A 16,676-nucleotide genomic window follows, 5' to 3' on the forward strand; every position below is an offset into this window, starting at 1 on the left:
AATTGAAACTGACATTGGAAATATCATGAATTTGGGGGTCCATTATTTCATCTTTACTGTCCTAAAAGTAGATATTTTAAGGCTTTTTTTTTTCCCTAATAGAATTCTGAATATATCCTGGTCTCCTTGAGCCTGTAGAGAATGGATTGCAAGCTCACAAAACTAAATTACATTAGTAGACATGCTCCAAGCTCATCTTAAATTTCATGTGTCTTCTATGAACCAAAGTTTTTGGAATGCAGGCTGAATGCATATTTGATGAGAGGGATGAGGTATGGAGATCAAAACAAAAATCATGAAGTCAACAATGGAGAACTGGCTTAAATTCTTGAAGTCCCTTTCACCTCAAGTATCTTGATGGTATAATGGAAAAACTGACAGTTTTTGGTATCTACAGAGTGCTAACCAATGTAGTGCGAACTTTACATTTTTTTCCCAGGTATATCCTCACAAAACCCTAGGCAGAAGATAATATTAATCTCATTTTACACATGAGGAACCTAGCCCTTAGGAAAAGTAAGGAATTTGCCCAAGGTCGCACATAGTACCAAGGCTTGAATTGAAATTCATGTCTGGCAGACAACAGAGGCCAGGATTTTTCCACTACACCACCACAAGGCCTCTCAGCAAGAAGCTGTCCCTTCTCCAAAGAGTTTTATAATCCAACGATGACAAACTACTCAACAGATTTATTTTCAACCTAGATGAAAAAGTGGATAAAAATCTGAATGGGAAGTGATCTCTCTGTTTTGCAATTTACCCCTATGGAGGTATTAGTATTTTTTTAAAAAACACTCTTTAGGTAGTTCTGATTGGTAGTGCCTTCCAATGCTCTCCCTCCTCTTCACCTGGTCAGCTTATATTCTGGACTCAACTATGGTAAATATATCATCATTTCCAGGACTTCTCTGGCCAGTTAAATTACCCTCGTCAGTTCTCCTCATGCATGAGTCCATCAATGAACTCATCACATTGTTTGTTTTAGAATTACTTATTTATGTGAGGTTTTCCCTCTTTTAGGCTGTGGTGAGCTTGTTGAAAGCACGAACTGTACTTTTGCACCTTCAAAAGTACAAGTACACAGTACAAGGTCTCATGCTCAATAAAATGATTCAGCACACTAAATTAGTAAACAAAAATTTCAGAACCACTTGGAAATAGTTTAAGAAAATCCTAAATTTATTGTTTGTTGCACCCAAGTGAATTAACTGAACAATTCAATAAATATTAAAACGCAATACAATTTTTTATAGGTTCCAAGGGTGAGACATCCTCCTTGCATGCGGAAGCCCCAGAGAAAACTACATTTCCCGAAATACCTCAGCCCCAGTCGTTGGCTTGCTGTTATTGAAGGCCTGTCAAGCTAACCAATCGTATGACGATAATTTACCTAAACGAGGGAGAAGGCGACCAATCATAAGGAAGAGGGCGGGCACTTCTGAATTGGGTTTAGAAAACCCTGAGCAAGCTCTTCTGCAGCTTCTCGCAGGACCCTCAGCGGCGATGAATCAGTAAACCGATAGGAAGTCCTCCTCCTAACCCTCAACCCCGAGAGTTAAAATTGGTCTTCATGAGCTTTTATCACTCCTTACGTTTTCCCTAGTTTCCAATTTTTCCACATTCTTCCTAATCAAATACCTATATTTCCCATCCACCTTTCCTCCGGGAGGTTATCTACAGTCTGAATCTCTCTCTCTACCTTTGCAAACTTGAGCCAGACATTTGTCTCCAAGCATCCAAGTGAGATTGTTCAGGGAAGCAGCGGAAAGATCTGAGCGAAATCTTCACTTTTCCTTCCTTTTCCTTGCAGAGTGGACAAGCTGCTGGAGATTACTTAATGAATAATCAGCGTTTGAGGCGGATTGAAGGTTCTGAAATGAGTGACAGCGCGGTGTTTACTTGCACCCTCGCTCCCGCCCCCATCCACACCCACCGTAGCGTGCAGACGGAATCCAGGGGTGGCGTGTCACTAGTCGCGGCGGACGCCCAGCCCTGGAGCGGTTCTTCTTCGGCAGCCTATTCCATTCTAGCAGTTACCTGTCGTGGCCACCCTTTAATCTTACCAACAGTTTTAGGAAAGAATTCATTTTTCCCCATTTAGGTTTATCTCCTTTTCTAGTACCTTTCAGTTTGCCATCCTCTTGCCACAGACAGTCGCTGTCAAGACGCAGTTTTTCAAATACCAAATCCAAATCAATCCAAAACAAAGCCCATCAATAAAGCAGCAACAATAAAATTGCAGCTGGCAGCCGGGAGTGTGTACCTCTTTAAAGGGTGAGAGCGTAAGCCCCCACTTTAAAGACCGAATTTGAAATAAGTGTTCCCTGCTGCTTGTTAGTCGTCAACATTTTTACTATCCCAGCTGCAGGAGCAGCAGCTGCGTATACTCCAGCAGGGCTACTGGGGTGGGAGAAATTTAGCGGTGGTCTGGGATTTTCGCAGAGGATAATTTAAGTCCCAGCTCCACTCCCGCGGAGGAGGGGGACAGGGAGTTTGCAGTGGGCGTGCGCATGCTCAGCAGCTCCGCTCCGCGGAGGCCCAGCTGCCGCCACCACCGCGGCGGGCGCTGTAACCGCGGCTGCCGCTGCTGCTGTTTGGGGCGGGCGTTGGCGCCGTGTGCCGAGGCTCCTACTCCGGCGAGGGGGAGCGGTCGGGCGGGACCGCGGGCGGCGCCGGCTCCTGGAGAAGGCAGCCGGGGCTCCGAAGGAGCGAGGGCGGGTGGGTCCAGCGGCGGGCGAGCGGAGCGGAGAGCGCGGGCACCCACCCCGGGCGCCTTCCGTGCGATGCCAGGCGGGCAGCGGCGCTGAGCAGCGGGGAGGCCGCGGACGGAGAGCCAGCGACTCCGGGGAGCAGGAGGAGCCGCAGGAGCGGGAGGAAGCGCCGAGGGACTGCGGGGTCGGGGCGGGCGAGGAGCGGCGGGGCCACCCGCCATGGACGCGGCGGCGGCGGTGGCGGCGGCCGGGGCGAGCAGGGGCGGCGGCGCGGCGCAGAGTCAGCCCGCGGCCAGGTGAGGCTGGGCAGAGCGGGCTCTGGGCGCCGCCGCCACTGCTGTGCCGCCGGGCTGCGGAGCGAGGCGGCGGCGGCGGCGGCTGAACCCGCGGCCTCGGAGGAAGAGGGGTCGCCGCCTGGGGTTCGGGTAGCCGCGGCTCTCTCGTCGTCGCAGTATTTCCTGTTTGGATTACCTTCTGCTTCTCCCCAGCTGCCTCTTTCCCCTCCCACTCCCACTCCCCCCCACTCCCCCGCCGGAGCTGCTCCCGGCCCGGGCTCGTTTCTCCCGCTCGTGGACTCCGCTTGCCGCCCCTCTCGGGCAGCGAGGGGGCCCCGCCGAGACCATGAGGAAATTCAACATCAGGAAGGTGCTGGACGGCCTGACCGCCGGCTCGTCCTCGGCCTCGCAGCAGCAGCAGCCACAGCAGCATCCGTCTGGGAACCGGGAGCCTGAGATCCAGGAAACGCTCCAGTCCGAGCACTTTCAGCTCTGCAAGGTGAACGGAGCGTGTAGCCCGCGAAATTTGGGGTCGTTTTACGGGGACTGCTCGGGCTTCACAGGGGAGTCCCAGGGAACAGAGCGCCAATAGTAACCATATCTCGAATAAAGGGCTCGCTCCTCCTCTAGCAAACATTTGCTTGGTGGGTTATTTTGGAGATTGACATCATCTTACACCTTGTCGTTGATTTCCACCCCCCCCCCCCCTTCACATGCAGCAATCATTCAAGGTTGCCTCCAACTTATATTGATCTTAAATCCGTATTCTTCGTTAACGATCTTACAGCTTTTAGAGTCGAGCGTTTTGGTGTAATTCACCAACTTCGAAGTTTCCCTTGGAAACAGTGTCTTAATGAATGTTGTTTATCAAAAAGCCAAACCTGTTCAACGAGATATTTGCTCATTACTTTTTCTTTTAGAATGTGGTAGGAGGCTTTAACCTAGGAGATCTCAGGGCCCTCTTATCTTTGGTAAAAAAGTTAGTACTGTGATTTTTGCCTGTTTGTGGCACAACAATGGCCATAGCGGTCTGTAATTCAGAAAGAATGATGCAGCGAATTAAATCAGCAGCTGCTCCACGAGCAATACAAACTTCGTATTAATTCCTGCCTTCCTCATAAATACCATGCGTTCGTATGTCAGAGTTTCTCGGAAGTGTGTAGGTAACACTTTTTTTCTTGAATGCCCTAAAATGATTAAGAATTTCGTAGCAAAATGCAAAAATGTGTTGTACTTACTCTGTTGTAATTGCAAAACCTTGGGATATATGTTTGAGAATTCGCTTTACTGAATCTTGGCTAGTTTATAAGACAGCTTCTCCTTAGAAGTACTTGGGTTACCATCCAAATAAACTGATGAAGCTACCACACTCGAAATAATACATTAATTGCATTTTTAAATGAATTTACAGAATTTTTGATCACTGTGAACTTAGTAATTTGGTCTCAGACATAACAGTATAGAATATAAGAATTTTTTCTTTATAAAATGCCAGTATTATGGAAAAGCAGAAATTACGGTGTAATACTGGAATAGATTTTTTTTGTTTGTTTCATGTTCTGTGCGAATAAGCTTTGTGTGTTAATATAGATTTCGTAGTTGTTTTTAAAGCAGTAAGTACAGGTATATGTGTTTTGTATCCATTATAATTTGCTCTAGATTCCAATGCTTTTATTGACTTTTCTGTTTTCAAATTCTGCTTGCTGCCTCGGTTGGTGTGATGTCACTTGTCCCTGCCTAGACTGCTCGCCACGGATTTCCCTACCAACCCTCAGCCCTGGCCTTTGATCCTGTACAGAAGATCCTGGCAGTGGGAACTCAGACTGGTGCTTTAAGGCTGTATCCTTCCACTTAATTTTATTTTTTAAACTTTTACTGTGTTCTCCCCAGTCCTGCTGTGGTGCCGATTAGTCATTGTTCTTGTTTAATTACAAAGAAATGATCTGGTAGCTATTATGTGAAATCATTTGGTATTGGCTTTTCTCTAGATTACAAATACATTCAGGTTTTATGTTGTTGTGATCTTTGTTGGCTCTCGGTTTATAGTAGCTAAACATATATCCACATAGAGTTCTAAAGTTTTACCATCTTTTCTAGGAGCTAGAAGTTTCTAAGGGGGCATATATCTGCTTATACTAGTAGTCTGTTGAATGGAATATGTTAAGGAGCAGGTTTAAAGACAGTAGCACAGGGTGCATTTTAATTGGTTTATAACAATTGCATGTGGTTGATGTTGAACTTAAGACCTATTATTCTAATGAATTAAAGGTTGAATTGGGCTGTTCCTGACTTGTCCATCTAGAAAAATCAATAGAAGACAAATGTCTTAATTTTACATAGCTAGTTACGAAAGGTTGCTATTTCCAGAAGTTACAGAGCATGTTCTTAGCATAATGCACACAGATGAGTGTGCTTTTTTTGACAGTTCCCTTTTGTAGTCTGCATTTGTTATGTACGTGTAAAAACTGTTGGGTTAGCAGTATTCCAAAGTATTTGCATAGAGAGTTATTTTTCCTGGTTATGCATGAACTAGAGTAGAAGTTTTGTCATAGCCTATTTTCCAGATACCTACTCAGGCTTTAAGATAAGTTTTTTTAGCCTGAACAATGCAGACTATGTCTCATTTCCTCTTTTAAAAAGTAACTTAAAATTGTGTTTGCTTTTATGATGATATTAAACCATCTTAACGTAAACACCTTTATTTTTAAACTTAAACATAAAATTTTTAAAAGGAAATACCGTGTTTGGTCATTTGTAGGATATCTGCTTTCTCTGTATTACTGAAGTAATATGTTGATGGTAAATAGAAAAAAATTCACTAGACATTACTATTGTCAAAACAAACAAATGGCAGAGGGGAAGCTTTTTACCCCTTACACCTGGCTCCTGATAGGGGGGCAGGGCACCTGCATTTAAGTTAAACATGTGCCTTGCTTTTTTCTTACAATTTTCTAAAATCTTCATTTCAAAGAAGTACTATATATGGTATTAGGATATGCGTAAAGTTTCATTTGATATAAGTGTGCCTTCCTCAAAATGATCATAAAAGTTTTTTCAGATGGGCCATTGAACTCTTACTAGGTGAAGTCCCCCATTCATAGCAAATATCAGTAATGCAATCATACCTATTAAAATCATAATGTCTGACTAGCCAAAATCCAAATCAGGGAATTTGTACATTGTTTGTCTAAAGGGCTCTTACCCAAACATCTAGCTTGTTCAGACTAGAATATTTTTGGCTTAAGTTGTTCAGAGATTTTTATTCCGAAACCAAATGATCAGTACCTTCTAGCTTAGGACTCCTATTTTTAGTCTTGTGAAGATGGGAATAAAGTTAATTTCTGTCAGTGTTGGTACTGAGTGTTCAGTGAAACTCTGTAGTGACAAGATTAGTGGATTGTTGGATGTAGATGGCTGTTGAGAACTGAAAGCTGATTTTTTTTTTGATGTTCCCAACAAAAGATTATCATCACTGGACTAAAAGAAAAAAGTTGAATTAAATCAGGTATTTTAATGTTATTTTGCTTTTCTTTTAAATGGGCTGAATTTTTACAACTTTCCCAATGCAGTCCCAATTTTTTCATGGTAATTAACTTTCCTCTTTCTTTTAACAGCCAATGTACTCCTTTTGAAATTTAATGTAATTATAAAGGGAGTACCACTGGCAAGGCTGATTTTATAAAACATATTTTTCTTAGACAGGACCTTTACCCCTACTGCTTTTGAGTAATTAGCAAATTGACACAAGGGAGGAGTAGAAATGTTAGGCCTAATACTAATTGCCAAATAAAAGCAAGGATCAGTTGTCCAAAGTCATTACTTGCATATATGACTTTTGCTTATACACATTTTTTAAATAGTTAAATACTATATGAGTGTAAATAAATTTGTAATCATACTTTACAATTAGACTACATTTTTTTTAAGAACCTATATCACTACATTTAGAATTAAGTCAGGAAAACTATGTACCAAATACCTGTTTTCCCTTTTTTGAGATTTATATGAAGGTTCCAGAGTGGTACGTTGGTTTGTGTACCAGTAATACCACCTAGTCATTCCTTCTGCTAAGTTTATGTAGATCGGTTTATAAGCTTTATTTATTATGGCTTTGACTTACAGAAAATGACTAAGACCTTTCTATTTTTATCTAATTTCCACATGCGTGAGTTAGGATATGTTATTCTTTCTCTCCTTTATTTTCAAAGATAGACAACTAAAATTTTAGTTTCTAATTTCATAGCTCCATATTGATATAATATGCAGAATTATTAAAGATTAATCCTGTGGCCCTTGCTCTTTTATATTTTTCTTCATTGAAATTGGTTTCTTCTTATATTAGACATTGTAGCCTGTAATATATTTGTCTTAAAAGGTATCTTTAGAGAAGAAATATGCTCCTAGATAAAGTTTTTTCTTTCCATTAATTGTTGAGCAGAAATGAGGAGATATATTCAGAAGTAGAATTGAGCCATTGGAATTCGAAATGCATATCCGATTTGACTAAGAGAAGGTCTCCCTAAGTTTTGGGGGACGAAACTGTATTAATCTACTTGGAGGTTAAAAAAACATGAAGAAAGTTGCATCTGATATCTCTTATTTGTAGACAAGAATTGGTGAAAATCTGAATCCTTAAGTAATATCTAACTAATAATGAGACAGTATAAATTTTATGTATTTGCTGCATTAATGTATAGCAAATGACTGATGTTACTTATAAACATGCTTTATGCTCAACCTTCTTGGCTTCTGGAGAGAATATGAAGTTGGAATGCACTCATTGATGGGAAGCAAGAAAGCTTATTTTAAATAAGTCATACAGTAGTGATATGATTTAATTATTTTCATTCTCTTTTTTGCCATGTACAATTTGATTCTTATGAATAATCTAAGGATCAAAACTATTGGCATAATAGGGAATATAGTCAATGATGTTGTAATAACTATGTCTGGTGTCAGATGGGTACTAGACTTACTCGGATGATCACTTTGTAAGTAATATAAATGGCTCACTACTGTGTTGTACACATGAGACTAATATATGTCAACTGTAATTTAAAATTTTTTTTAAATTTTAAAAACTAATGGGATATAACAATGTAATTATCTATTCCCTTATGGATAAGTAAAAGGGGGACAAAGGTTCTAATTGAAGAATGAAGGCGCATCTAGTAATATACCTTGGAGTTTATTTAACAAGCATTAATTAAGTGTTAACATTAGATTGCAAATTGTGGCCTGAATTCTGGTTCTTGTCACTAAAGAATTACGTGTTCTTGAATTAGGGTGTTGTTTTTTTCTTTTTTAACTTTTAAAATGAAGGTGCTATATAAAATGATCATTTCATTGAGAAACAGTTTTGTGATTCCAAGTAGCTATACTATATTCATAAATGTGAGTATTCAAAAGAAATGAAAGCGAGATTTTTGCCTTCAAAATGTTTCCAGTCCTAACTAAAGGACTAGAACTAGATAAACATAGTTGGTATTAAAGAATTATTTAGTGGTTTACTGACACTGCATAAAGTTAGATTTCAGGGAAATTAATTGCATTTGGTGACTTTTATACACACTAGTAGATAAGGATTTTGAATGGCAGAGAACAATGAGTGGAAAATTATTCTAGGCCAACAGTGTGGGTAGAATTAGAGAAAAGGGAATTATCATTGTTATTTAGAGGAGTACTAAAGAAGCTGCTTGGAATAGTGATCCTAATTGAGCTGGGGGAGAAGTAAGGAGCCATTTGATAGAGCACCTTGAGTGTTAACCTGGGGTTACCTGGGTGTTGTTGAGGAATCACTGTAGTTATATGAGATGCTGACAGGAGGAGAGTGTGATTTTTAGGATGATTATTGGGGCAGTGGTGTCATGGAGGAAAAGAATAGACTAAGTGAAAATTCAAATGTTACCGTTAACACATATGGTTAGTAAATTGGATAGAAAACGGGGTAGTAGAATAGGAACTGGAGAAGGACCTGATGACTCTTTTACATAACATCTTAGAAAGAGTAACTAAAGGTGATAAAACATTGTGCAAATATACGGAGGCAATTACAAGATGGAAATGGAAAACTTGGTAGAGAAGGTGGCAAAGTACCAGTAATTTTGCACTTGCCATCTTTTACTTTTGTCATATTGCCATTTCGAGAAGGTAGCCTAGACTACTTATTGTAGCATGAGACTTTGGTAAGCTTTTATATTTGATTTCCTTGATTCTGCTATTGAATTGAACTGGTTCAAAGCCACTATTAGCTGTTTGACCAGTGTCCATTTATCCTAGTCAGTGTCTCTCAGTAGTGGTAGTATTTGGGGGCTGGATTATTCTGTGAGTTCATCCAGCACATTGCAGGCTGTGTAACACCCCTGGTCCCACCTACTAAATGCCAGGGTTGCTCCTGCTGTCAGTGTGGCAATTTGCTCTCTCCCACAGTCTTCCTGGGGCCCTTGGTAGAGAACCTCTGCGCTTAGCCCAAGTTCTTCAGTTAAAAAGGAATAATAACCCTACCTAGCTCATGAAGTTAGCATCGGGATTAAATGCAATAACGTGTACCTGTAGTTTTTAAGACCACACAGGGGCAGTTTTGGTGAACATTCAATATCATTGTTACTAATGAGATTTCTTTCTGTGATTTTAATTTTCAGGTCCTTCATTTATTTCAGCAAATAATGGCTGAGACGCACTGTGTAGGAAGGCCTTAATTTCATTTATTTTTATAGCTGATGCAGTTGTTGTGTAAAAGCTCTAAAAAGTATTGTTTTTCTCTTTAAAGTGTGGCTTTAAAATGATTGTTATTCTCAACCAGAAGTGTGCAAAATATTTAGATGTAATCAAGACATATGTGAAAGTTTCTTGCACATAGATGATAAATAGATGATTGTGTAATAATTTTGTACTTGTAAGAGAGCATTAAAATGTTTGAATGCTGCTTATTTTATTTTAGAAAACAATTAAAATATTGGAAAGAGGACTCGGAAATATGACTTTTGTTCGAAATAGTTAAAAGTGAAACAATATATTTAGCTTGAATTTAGCCAGATTTTTATCTGTTCCTCTTCCCTGCCCACCTTTCTGTTCAGAACAGAAAGCTAGTCATTGGGAATTCTAGCTGTAGAGGAGAAACGGAGAAATGAGGACTTTGCAATACTTTTACTTCTCAACTCTTAACTCTTTATTTGAGAGCACTTTGTATACAAGAAAGAATGAGCACTGTGTCAGCTGTAGGTTATGATTCTCCGCATGGATCACCACAGCAGGAGGGATAGGCACAATACTTTAGAACCCACCAGAAACGATGTCTGCCTGGAAGCAGCTATTTTGCAATGAATTTCTTGTGGAGGGAAGCAATGTGTGATAAAACCTGAATGGGAGCGAAAAGGGAGATGTTCATTAGTACAGAATCAGGTCTGTGCTACTTAAGCCTTTCTGCTTTAAGTAAGATGAGTTCCTCCCCCACCCGCTGGCCCCGATTTGGTATTCTCTGTGTTTTTCATTTGCTTTTCAGTATAATTTGCTTTAAAATTATAATCCGACAGTGCCATTCTGAAGGAAAAAGGTAAAGGGATTTTGGAGGAATTACTTTAACATATGATTTGTGTTCTAGTCGTCAGATTAATTTTGGATAAGCCAACTAAAATCTCTGGGCTTTTGTTTTTTCTCCTGTAAAATGAGGAAACTGTAATGAATGATTTCCAAGAGTTCTCAGAACTCTAGTATCTAGAATTTCTTTTTTGGTGAAGGATTTGGGAGTGCTCTGGACCATTTCTGTCTAGAGTGGCCCTTGGTGGGTGGTACGGAGTACCCATCAAAGAGGATGAAGTTTCAGACTCCTTCCCACGATGGGTCCCTTTGCGTCCGTTGACTGCGTGCATTCATAATCCAAGTCCGGAGATAGAAGTGCAAATTCTTTTTACAAAAGAGAGAAGGAAAAACCTTGTGAAAAATGCTTTGTTGTTGTTGACACAATGCACATTGAATACTGAGATGGTGCATTGTTGCTTTTCTTTGTACAGTAGCCCCCCCTTATCCATTGAAGATCTGTTCCAAGACCCCCAGTAGGTGCCTAAAACCCCATGTCAGACCAGACCCTATGTATAGTATGTTTTTTCATATACATACATACCCTATGATAAAGTTTAATTTATAAATTAGATACAGTAAGAGATTAACAGCAGTAACTAATAATGGAATAGAACAATTGTACCAATATACTGTAATAAAAGGTACGTGAATGTGGTCTCTCAAAATATCTGATTGTGCTGTACTCACCCCTTTTGTGACCGTGTGAGGTGATACAGTGCCTGTGTGATGAGATGATGTGAGGGGAGCGATGGAGGCGTTGCGCCCTGGTGTGAGGTGCAAGATTTTATCACGCTCCTCAGAACAAGTGCGCTCTTTAAAATTGATGAATTATTTCTAGAATTTTCCATTTAATATTTTGGACCACAGTTGACCATGGGTAATTGAAATCACAGAAAGTGAAGCCATAGATTAGGAAATCGGGGACATTTAAAAATATTAACAAAGTTTCCTTTCTTGAATGTTAATGATCAAGATGTCAAATTAGAATGAAATTACTGAAAAATAATACTGGGTCCCTCATTACATGATTTTACTAATTTTTATGTAACAGACTCAGTGTAGAGACTGTCTTCCTTGTTGCTGGTACGTAACTTGAGTGCTAAATTTGTTAATTGTGTAGTAACTGGAATAGTAGTAACTGCCAATGCACATGTAAATAATTGGACTATAGGGATGAGCATTACCGAAAAAGGATAAAGGCAAAGATAACCACAGCTTAACTGCAAGCATTGGAAGTGACACATTATTTACAAGAAGAAAATTAGTAATCAGACTGTCAGTATTGATTTGTTTTGTAATGTGTAGGTGAGAATTTCCTGTCCTGATCTGGCATGTTATCATCAGAAGGTATACTCAGTATTTTAGGGTTGCAGATTAATGAAATGTTTCTGGTTTGACCTAAACAGTTGCCCATCTGTTTAAGCATGTGACAGAATGACATAGAGAAAAGACCATTTTACTATGCCCTATCTTTTATATTTGAATGCCTTTTGTTAAGGTAGGTTTTAAACATAATCTAGTGCTACAAAACTTTCTGGGAAGCAAAACAAAGTGTTGACTTGACTTCTATGAAATAAAGCTTATAAAACTGTAATCATAAAAGCCTGTTCATTAAAAGGTACTTGAAACATCTCTCTTCCCTTAGTCACATGTGAAGTAAATCCTTCTAAGGAAAAGAAATACTATCTTCCTATTTAATTACTCAGACTTCTTCCAATAAAGATGTTCAGGCTGCTACATAATTACATTGTACATTGATTTGAGCCCATCTCTGATTTTTATTTGCAACGATAAAGAAGAAAGTGATCTTTATATATCAGTATTATAATTTTTAACATTTTTTGAAGAATTGAATACTAGAAGTCATCTACTTTTGGATTTCACAATCGTAATTGTTTTAATCTCTCATCTTGTGTTTCATTTTAAAGACGTTTTGGCTGTATTTACTGCGTACCCTTTTTCCTTTTCTTTTTGAGCTGTGCATGGAAGGTAGACTGCGAGGGGAGGTAGGGGAAAGAATGTTGTCACAGTTTACTCCTCACTACTCAGTGTTTCACAGTGTCCCATGTCTTCAGTGATTTTTCTTTCTCTTTTTAAACATTTAATCTTTATTATATTTTTTCCCATTACCACTTAGTCCCCTTGTATACTCCTCCCCCCAACAATCACGACACTGTTGTCCATGTCCATGAGTCCTTTTTCCTTTTTGCTCACTCCCTCCACTCCCTACACGCTCCCACCCAGAACTGTCAGCCTGCTCTCTATCTCTTGGGTCCACATTTTCCTTTTTAGTTCACTTTCTTCATTAGATTCCACATATGAGTGAAATCACATGGTATTTGTCTTTCTCAGCTGGCTTCTTTCACTCAGCATAATGTTCTCCAGGTCCACCCATGTTGTTGTAAAGGGTAAAATTTTCTTTTTTCCAGCTGAATACTATTTCATTGTGTAAGTATCCCATAGCTGTTTTATCCACTTATGTACTGATGGACACTTGGGCTGCTTCCATTTCTTGGTGACTACAAATAATGCTGCAGTGAACATAGGGGTGCTTATGTTCTTTCAAATGCCATTTAACCCAGTGATCCCACTTCTGGGAATATATCCAAAGGAACCCAAAACACGAATTAAGTCTAGGATACATTTTTCCCTGTTAAAGTAATTCTTATTTTAAATTCCTGTGCCTTTGTTTTTGTGATGCATGTTTGTTTTAATTCCATCTCTGCTTCTACCCATGTAACCATGTTTTTCTTAATTCAGCATTTAAAATCTAATACATTACTATTCTTTAATAATATCACATAGATGTTAAATGTCTAAAATTGAATATTTTAGAAGTTATAGCTATAACATTGACTGGCATTTTCTTTTAAATGAGCTGTTAGAAATGTTACAGCATATGAGAAGGTGCAGTGGGGTCCAAAACAATGGAAATCAGAAGCAGGCAGTACCCTCTGCCCTAGCAGGGGTCCAGAGACCAGACAATGGTCAGTATATAGTTATAAAATCAAAACAAAGAGCATGCGGTTCTTAAATGATCAATTTACTGTGTCCTCTACTAAAGATGATTTTGAAGGCGGGTGGGTGTGTGCTACACTTAATGTAACGAAGATCAAAATCTGTAGTTCATGAGTCAGCAACTTTTTCTGTAAAGGACTAGGTAGTAAATGGTTTGGCTTTATGGTCTCCGACGCAACAGTCACCTCTGCCAGTGTACCACACAAACAGCCATAGACAATATGTGAAGGGAGGAGTGTAGATATTTCAATAAAACTTTATTTATAAAATTGGGCAGTAGGCTGGATTTCACAAACAAGCCAAAGTTTGCCAGTCCCTGCTTTAGTTTATCATTCTGTCTTGCTTTTAAATTGTATGTGGAGATGAATGTTTGGAAAGGAATTAGTACTGATATTCTTATAATATCATAAATTACACATCAGTTTAAATTTAACTTTTAGTCATAAATAGAAAAATATTTTAAGAAACAGTAATACTCAAGGGCACATAGTACCACGCTGTGCCAAGTAAAATTTTCATAAGTATTTTTTGATCCTGTGAAAGAGGAATTATTTTTCTTGTGAATTCTAATTAGTATGTTAATAAAATTGATTAATTAGACATTCTTTAGGGGAAGTTCAGTGATCAGTTATATTGAAGTTTTCAACTTGTTTGAGACCTCTCCTTTCTAATTGTAATTAAAAATATATTTGCATTTGTAGATTTTTCTAATATTTTCATTACTATTACATAGACATATATTGATATAATTAGATAATTCACTTTTTACAGTAAGCATTTTATCAAATTATATCTTAGATGTCTGCAAATGTTGATAGAAATAATTCATTTTCATTTGTGGAAGAAGAAGACCTAGAAAATAAATAATGTATTTATTTTAAAAATACATTACGTTTAATGTATTTTTACATTTAATGTATTTTTCACATTACATTAAAGAAAAACAACTCGTAAAGCTCCTAGATACAAATTCAGGTGCGTGGTTATTTTCTTTAGAGTCAGATATATTGCATTTCTCCTTTGGAAAGAATGTACATGGCACTTTAATTGGAAACTGAAATTATATCTGTTTTGAAAAAATTTATCATTGGTTAGTGTTTGCATCATTTTCCAGTAGCAGTAAATGTAGATATAATTGTATTCAGTAAATAAGGCTAATTTCTATTTAACTCCATTTCTCCCAACTGGTGTTAGTTGCTTTGGAAGTTGTTATATAAGAAAAATAAATGAAAGATGACATACTGGGCTTATTTCTTTATATTTATTGGTGCTGTGATTTAAAAATAAGCATTAATCCACAGTAACTTAGATTCCCTTAAAATGGGGGACAGTATAAAGGTTTTTATCTAAACACAGTTAATTTTTTGGTTTTATAATCATCTTTACTTAAAAATTAAGGGTTACTTAACACGTGATATTATTTACAAAATATATATAGTCTTAGAACTTACGTGGTAGTTACTGTTAAATACCAAGGTTTTTTAAATTAGAGTTATTTTTATTACAGTTTTTGTGTGTGTATTTCTTTAAGCAAATGCTATCTGGAACTTTGACACTTTTCCCTGTGAGGTTGTCTGTTGAAGAGTGATTAATCCTACCCTTTCTTAAAACTACATAATCTTTTCTTGTAATAGCAGTACCTCTGCTTTTTCACAGCGGTACTCTGCCAAGGGTGACTATAAATCTAGTGGCATCAGCTACTGCAGTACTTTCTGCTAAATTGCTTTCCTTTTGTGCATTTTTCCTTTTTGTCTTTTGAAAGGAGAAAAAGTGTTAAAAAAGATTTTTCCATCTATTCAGTCTTTGTACTGTATTTTTCCTAATGTGTCATATTTTTCTTTTAAAATTCACTTTATCATACTTGAGAAAAGAGCTTAGCCATTAAGCATCTAAGAATGGATGCTGGGATAAAAGATTGTTTTTACTTGTCATGTGAGAACGTATGTTCCTTCTTGTATCTTTAACCCATACCGCTATTATTTATGGCCGTATTTCATAGTAGACTGAGCAAGTGGTTCATTTAAAAGTATATTTATATATCAAAAGCTATTTTAAAGAAGTGCCTGTGATAAATACAATTCATTTTGATCCCTTTAGTCCTAGTCCTAACTCCAAAACAGTAAATAATAAGAGTGAATATTTTTCAACCGATCTTAACTTGTTTACAAATAATAAAAAAATCTGCCCTGGTTGTCATGGCTCAGTGGATTCAGTGGACTGTGAAGCAAAGGGTCACAGGTTCGATTCCCAGTCAGGGCACATGCCTGGATTATGAATCAGGTCCCCAGTAGGGGGCATGCAAGAGGCAACCACGCATTAATGTTTCTCTCCCTCTCTTTCTCCCTCTCTTCCCCTCTCTCTAAAAATAAATAAATAAAATCTTTTAAAAAATAATTAAAAACTCTTAATTCAAAATAATAGTGGAAGAGGTAAGTAGACACCTATTTCAACCTAGTTAATACTATAGTGATATATTAGTCTAGATGCTGCAATTACTTTTTTTGTTTTGGTGTTCATTTCATGTGAAAAGAAAGCTGTTGATTGACATAATTTTTAAAATGTCATTGATCATTTATTATAAAATGTTAAGAAAAAAATGTGTTAAGAAAATTTTAAATGTTGACCTGTGCATTCTTCATGGTTAATTTTAGCATTTTGTTATTTTTTTACTGCAGAAATAGTGCATGTTATAGCTTGGTTTATATAGCAGACCAGTAAAATGTCAGAATTGTGAGTCAGCAGTACAAATTATGTCCACACTAGCTTCATTTCTTAATATATTATTTTTAATGGACTTTATCTTTTCGGACAGTTTTGGGTTCGCAGCATAGTTGAGCAGAAACTGCAGAGGTTTCCCACATGCCCCTGATCCCACTTAGCAGAGCCTGCCCCATTATCAACATTCCCCACCTGAGTAGTGCATTTGTTACAATTAATGACAGGTCATAATCATTCAAAACTTACAGTTTACATTAGGATTCACTCTTTGTGTACATTCTGTGGGTCTTGACAAATGTATAACATGTATCCACCATTGCAGCATCATACAGAATACTGTAATTTTATTCCCTTAAGAAACCCCTGTGTCCCACCT

The 16,676-nt window shown here is 38.1% G+C and overlaps 1 protein-coding gene across 6 annotated transcripts in view; it reads left to right on the plus strand.

Annotated features, from left to right (window-relative positions):
* The first annotated feature begins 3,194 nt into the window (after nt 1-3,194).
* Nucleotides 3,195-16,676, plus strand: part of STXBP5 (syntaxin binding protein 5) — a 131,701-nt gene continuing 118,219 nt past the window's right edge. For all 6 annotated transcript variants that reach the window (XM_024551946.3, XM_045188881.2, XM_045188883.2 and 3 more), the window contains exons 1-2: nt 3,195-3,485; nt 4,728-4,825. In XM_024551946.3, coding sequence (XP_024407714.1) covers nt 3,333-3,485; nt 4,728-4,825 — 251 coding nt within the window. In that variant the 5' untranslated portion in view covers nt 3,195-3,332. The remainder of the gene's footprint in view (nt 3,486-4,727; nt 4,826-16,676) is intronic.

This window comes from Desmodus rotundus, chromosome 11 (genome assembly GCF_022682495.2).
Source record: "Desmodus rotundus isolate HL8 chromosome 11, HLdesRot8A.1, whole genome shotgun sequence".
NCBI lineage: Eukaryota > Metazoa > Chordata > Mammalia > Chiroptera > Phyllostomidae > Desmodus > Desmodus rotundus.